The sequence below is a fragment of the Oncorhynchus gorbuscha genome, linkage group LG16 (assembly GCF_021184085.1).
Source record: "Oncorhynchus gorbuscha isolate QuinsamMale2020 ecotype Even-year linkage group LG16, OgorEven_v1.0, whole genome shotgun sequence".
NCBI classification, from domain to species: Eukaryota; Metazoa; Chordata; class Actinopteri; order Salmoniformes; family Salmonidae; genus Oncorhynchus; species Oncorhynchus gorbuscha.
Window position 1 is genome coordinate 67,067,759 of NC_060188.1, and position 6,744 is coordinate 67,074,502.

The 6,744-nt window shown below is 41.1% G+C and overlaps 1 protein-coding gene across 1 annotated transcript; it reads right to left on the reverse strand.

Annotated features, from left to right (window-relative positions):
- Positions 1 to 653: 653 nt before the first annotated feature.
- On the reverse strand, positions 654 to 3,644 carry LOC124000517 (brain-specific homeobox/POU domain protein 3-like). Its single transcript, XM_046306929.1, has 2 exons — positions 3,326 to 3,644; positions 654 to 2,719 (listed from the first exon to the last, which is right to left on the reverse strand). Exons 1-2 carry the CDS (start codon positions 3,443 to 3,445, stop codon positions 1,796 to 1,798), a joined length of 1,044 nt encoding a protein of 347 aa, XP_046162885.1. The 5' UTR covers positions 3,446 to 3,644; the 3' UTR covers positions 654 to 1,795.
- Positions 3,645 to 6,744: the final 3,100 nt, after the last annotated feature.

Below are 6,744 nucleotides of genomic sequence, written 5' to 3' on the forward strand. Positions count from 1 at the left end.
GTATTTGTTTTATGTTTGTAAATAATTAAAAGCGTATTTGGTCTGATGGCCTCCCGTTTTTTTTGTTATGAAACCCTTAAGGCCATAGTTTATGACAAGACTCGGTCTCATTTAAAGTTTTCTGAGGTGCGAGGAATAATAGTAACCAGTTTTAAAAAGGTTCGAGTTTGTATTTTGCTTTTGGTACTAGGGAAAAGTGAAACGTAGGCAAATCATTTGGTAGTGATAATATTATAAGCCTAATCTAGACTCGATCATGTATTCCCTCCCCATTATGGCTTATTCTAAATGTTATTTCTCATTTAAACAAATCAATATAAACAAAATCAGAATGTATCATAATATATTAATCATTGTTCAATATCGAATTCATACGCTCAATTGATTTGATCATTTAAGTAGTCTTCATCAAGTTCTGTCCACCACCAAAATCAGAAACAGATTTAAATTGTTCCACTCTAGAACTGATCCGTCAACCTCCCATCACGAGAGTGTTCTCTCATTTCAAAGCACCAGCTGCTTTCCATTCTAGCAGACGAACAGACATCGAATGGAGATATATTTACCCCAAAATAACTTATAGGAGAAGATGAGGTAAAACGTGCATGGTTTATTTTAGTTTCTGTCGCTTACACAGACACATTAAAGCACATATTCACAAATATACGTTGTATTGTAAATAAATTAAGTTCAAATAAATAAATAGGTTAATAAAAATAAACCTAACTAAGTAAAATTGTGAAAATATAAATAAGTGAACAATTGCTCATGTTTAAAATATCTACAATGTGCATTGAACTCAGGGAATGCAATGTAACCATTATTTCCATCCATGGCCCAATAATGATAATAATAATAACACAAATGTTTTCGTTTCCATGTGAGGACAGAAAAGGGCAGTTTTAGAACGTAAATATTCTAAATAATTTGATTGTCAAAGCATCATTGCAGTGAAATTAGTACAGACATACACCATGTTTAGCCGACATATCTGTGAGTCATCTAATTCAACCATAACTTTGTGGGGAAAAAACGAAAAACGAATAAACGATTATTTTTGTGTGTTTTATACTCATACAGTCCAAAATGACCATGAATGTGCCAACACTAGCGTAATGAGGTAGACACAGAGAAGTATACTGTGTATGTCCGCGTGTACGTGCGTTTGCCCGTGTGTATGCTCTCTTATTGCAATGCTTTCAGGTGGGTTTTTAGAACTATAAATTCACACATAACGCCCTATGAGTAAACCATGCAATGGATTACAGTAATACCCCCGTGTTACGGAGAGGCAACCATCTCTGAGACACATAATGATGACAACATTAAGCCCTAAGCATCTTCTGCAAACAACAATTTGACTATTAACATTTTTTTTAAATAACGAACTAGATGCGCTCTTCACACAAACAGGTGCAATGTATTCACAAAAATGTACAATGATAAATATAAAACAGTTATTCTGACTCAAGAGAATAATAACAAGTATTATTCGATTTCATTTTTTTTGTACAATAATTGCCATGAGTTAAGGGGTGGGTTTTCTCTTTTCCGACTCAAGAGTATGATGACTTCGATCTCCTGTTTCACTGTTATTGTATTCGTCGATATGTTGAGTTTTAAATGTCAAAAGTTATAGCCTACGTTTTGCCCCGGGGGATATTGGTTTTCAAGTCTTTATCCAATTCAAAGGAGCGAAGCGCATCTTGTCTGCCAGCCTCGATTGGCCACATTAGCCGTGTGCCTATTTGTTTCTGATTTGTCTATTCGATGAAAGTTTTGCTCAGCCTTTGGCCTAGTGCGTTGCAGAGAACTTCATCCTTTTCTGCTTTTGCCTTTGATTGCAAAACCACACCCTGACCACGTTCTTTTTGAGGTCCAGTTTCTCGGCTATCGCTGCAATCTTCTCTGACGAGGGCCTTGGCTGCACAGCGAAATATGCCTCTAAAGAGCGCTTCTCCGGAGCAGCGATGGAGGTACGTTTTCTCTTCTTGTCTCCTCCGTTGAAAATCTCCGGCTTGGTCATTTTCTCCCGCTGCGCCCTCTCTGCCTCCTCCAGCCAAGCTTCCAGGATGGGTTTTAGGGCCACCATGTTATTATGAGACAAGGTGAGGGACTCGAACCGGCAAATCGTGCTCTGACTGAGGCAACCAACCCCGGGGATTTTAAGGTTCGCCAGGGCCGAGCCCACATCCGCCTGCGTCACCCCAAGCTTGATCCGCCTCTGCTTGAACCGCTCTGCGAAGGACTCCAGCTCCCTGGGGTCTGGCTCTGAGTCCCCCCCGCCGCCCAGTGAGGTGTGCGAACCCATGCTGTGGGGGTGCATGTTCATGGCCTGTTGGTGATGATGGTGGTGTTGCATGTGGTTGATTGCGGACATGTGGGCGTGCGGATGGGAGGCCGTGGAGCAGACGTCAGAGCCGGGCATTCCTCCCAGGGAGATGGACATGCCGGGGGTCAGGTGGTCCAGAAGGTCGCCATCCAGGCCCTGAGAGCCCTGGTGATGTGGGTGGTGGTGGTGGTGCGAGGTGAGCACGGATGGGTGATGGAGGTGGGCCGAGGACGAGGTGGGGGTACATGTCATGCTGGTCATGGTGGTCATGGTGTGGTAAGTCGCGTCTGGCTTGTAAGGATGGCTCTTTGCGATATCCACCGCTGCCAGCGCTTCAGCCCTCTGCAGTAAAGTCTCATCAAAGCCAGCAAAGATGTTGCCCTGCAGCTGTGCGATGGAGAGGAGCAGGGGAAGCAGAGAGGAGACAGGTTATTAATGCTGCCCAAACAGGCAGTTTGTTTTTAAAATGGAATTGCATTACGCAAGAGTTTTGAAATGTTTACCTTTTGTGGAAAGACTATAAATTACATTATCCACAATAAGCAATTTATCATTCATAATATCAAATCGTTAAGTTAATGTAATGTACCAATACATGACTATAAACCCAACTATTCATATGCCCAAATCCTCCACTGCACCATCACTTTTGATTATTCGTTAATAATGAATGTTTCAATCCTCTTCAATAATTTCTCTGCACCATGGAATGAGACGAATTTGACATGAGACTGACTGAAAACATTATATTAACAATACGATATTGACAATGCGTGGTTTTCGTGTAAATACAAAGCATTTAGCAAGTTGTTTTACACAATTCCACATTTTCTATTCTCCCCTCCAATTTAAATTGATTATTGCATTGTTGGGTTTAGAGCTAGCAAGAAGGGCATTTCACTGTACTTGTGCACCTGGCATTAAAACGTTAAGGCTATGAGACTATACCTTTCATTCGTGATAATTGGATAGTTTGAATGTCAAGTAACTCACCGAGTGAGTGGGCATGCATGCCCTCCGGATGGCCTCCGAGCTCGATTGAAGAGGGGTGTATTTGGGCTCGTGCAGTATGGGATGCATACTGAAAGGTTGTTTGCTGTTCATAGACATCATGATTGCAGAAGTTAGTGAGGGCAGTTTTCCGTCTTCCTCGTTTGGCTCCGTGTTGGTCCGTTGTCACTAGAAACGTCTCAGGATTAAACAAATTGATATAATTGTTGGTTGTTTGAGGGTGATGGTAGTGCTGCTAACGATGACAGGTTTAAACCTCCTGCCTGCTCCCCTGTAGGTCTCTTTCTATCCGTTCGGACTCCTCCGCTTTTGGCTTTAGTATGGATGCTACCTAGCAGCCACCTAAAATATAACGCTGTGTTACTGGCCCCGCCCCAACGGTGGGTCATCACCCCCTCCTTTCCCCATTGTCTCCAAATGTTATTGGGAATTGTGTATTTAACCACGCCTCTTGAGTGAAAACCACCACCCACTCCGAGGCGATGATTGGAAGTTTGATTTTGACAGGTGCAATGGCTGGTTCTCAGACCGACAACACGCTTTGTGCAGATTGCTGTGCTTTCTATTGGATCCGTTGACATTTATTCGATGTCCTAATTTCTGTTATAACTTTGTAATAGGCTTTTTTTTCCAATGAACATTCGATGGTCTAGCGACATTTTTTTGCCTTTGCTGAAACAAAAAAACTCCAAAGTGATACCTGAAATTAAATATAAATAATAGCCAGCAGTGAAATAACTCCAGGGAACAGTGGATTCAGACAAGCTTCTGTTAAAGTTAAGTTATGAATTGATGGACGACCAAACAATAATCCTCCCTGACACCATTCCCTTTTCTTTTCTAGCAATTAATACATACATTAATCATAGTTAATTTACTTTGTGGTGCAAACTACAGTATGGGATCCCCAATTAAAGAATAAACAGGTCAGAATGGATATGAAGCACAGGGAGGTTGATGAAATATGTACTGTTTTTACCGCAGGTCAACAGAGCAAGTGCTGTCAACCACAGCCTATATCAGCCAGGCTGAGGAGATAGTGATGGAGATGGACCACCATTCTAGGCATGGTTCCCCATGCCCTGTCTGCCCCACCCTGTTGGGCAGGGCTCTCCTAGAAACCCCCATCACAGATGTGGGGCTGGGGGCTTTCTTCCTGACATTTTCTCTTATAAACATCATGTCAATGTTGAATAGTTATAGATTTTATAGAAAGTTCTGGTTCCAATGAGTTGAGCCACCCAAAAGGTACAAATTGGATGTCTCCATCCGCAACATTTCAAGCTAGCTTACACTCACCCCCTTTAAACCCACTGCACAGCGACCCCAGCTGTCAAGCTGAGCCCAACTGCTCATCCGAGTCACCACTGTTACAGAAGTCACACGCTGCTTGCTAAGCAAGTACCACTTCCTCCTGAGATGGCTCACACTGAAACCAGGACTTCTGCCCTGCTTGCAGGGTTGTATAGGTCTCTTTCTAAATGTGATCCGTTACAGTTAGAAGTTACCTGTCCAAAATTGTATTCAGTAACTTAACTTTTGTATTACCCAAACTCAGTAACATAATCTGATTACTTTCAGTTACTTTTAGATTACTTTCTTACTAAGAGTCCTTAGAATAAAAAAATACTTTAAAGTACTACTCAAGTAGTTTTTTGGGGTATCTGTACTTTAATTTACTATTTACATTTTTGCCAACTTTTACTTTTACTTCACTACCATCACTAAAGAAATAATGTACTTTTTACTCCATACATTTACTCGTTACATGTTGGCAGGAAAATGGTCCAATTCACACACTTATCAAGAGAACATCCCTGGTCATCTCTGCTGCCTCTGTTCTGGCGGACTCACTAAACACAAATGCTTTGCTTGTAAATTATGTCTGAGTGTTGGAGTGTGCCTCTGGCTATCTGTCTAAAAAAAGAAGACAATTGTGCTGTCTGGTTTGCTTAATATGAGTAATTTGAAATGGTTTATACTTTTACTTTTGATACTTAAGTACATTTTAGCACTTTCATTTACTTTTGATACTTATGTATATTTAAAACCAAATACTTTTAGACTTTTACTCAAGTAATATTTTACTGGGTTACTTTCTCTTGACAATTGATGACAATTGAGTACGTTTTCCACCACTGATAATAATGAATATTAACAATTGAATGACATCTATTTTATATTTGACATATCTGGTCATATATTGATGTTGCATTTAACTTCATGGGTTAGGTATGTTTCTAACCCATTGCTTTCTCCTTCAATACAGATAATAATACGATTAGCATATTTTTACAATTAAAACCAAAGTCTGTCAGATTTCCAGTCATTACAATTGATTAAATACCCCTTGATCTTCAAGAATATGACTTGGAAACATTGATTAGAAAAATTATTTTACATGAAGATAACCGCAAACCTAAGGCCTTATTAGCCTACTCTGTTGTTTATGTTTTTGTTGTCATGGAGGACTGATTGGGCCAATCGCATCAAAGCAATGTTGATATTATCGCCGGCCTATTGTGTAAGTTTTTCTTGGTGACACTTTCATATCTCGATAATTTCAGCTGTTGAAGTCTAGCCTATTAAAAGTGTACAAGTTTGAGCAGGCATGTTAGGCCAGTGGAACAAATACTGAATCAGCACAAATTAGATTGAGCAATTAAAAGCCCCACTCGTGGTCTTTTGAAATTAAACTTGTTTTTGACAGTATGTGGAGCACAACACCACAGAGTTTAGAAGAGAGGAATTCCCTCAAACTTGTATTCCGTGTAGGCTGGGATCCACACTATGCAGCAACACATTTTTCACTGGCTGTGCACGGGTCGCAAAAACAATGATTGATAGGCAATGATTGATAGGCACTTCTTTAATGAAATTGTTGGGTTACATAGGCTACATTTATACATTTGTAAACAGCCATTCACAACATCCACAATCCGTAAAGGCTCGTATAATTGAGAGAGCCGCAGTGTGATTCACATCAATGCTATGTAGATATCAACAAAAGGCCAGGTGATATATGTATTTTCTGTATGCTACAACATTGCTGTCGCCCTTACCTGCAATCTTTAATGCCGTCCATGCCATCCCTAGGAGGGGTGCGTCACTTGAGTGGGTTGAGTCACTGACGTAGTCTTCCTGTCTGAGTTGGCGCCCCCCTTGGGTTGTGCCCTTTGTGGGCTATACCGGCCTTGTCTCAGGATTGTAAGTTGGTGGTTGAAGATATCCCTCTAGTGGTGTGGGAGCTGTGCTTTGGCAAAGTGGGTGGGGTTATATCCTGCCTGGGGTTATCATCGGATGGGGCCACAGTGTCTCTTGGCTCCTCCTGTCTCAGCCTCCAGTAATTAGGCTGCAGTAGTTTATGTGTCAGGGGGATAGGGTCAGTCTGTTATACAGTG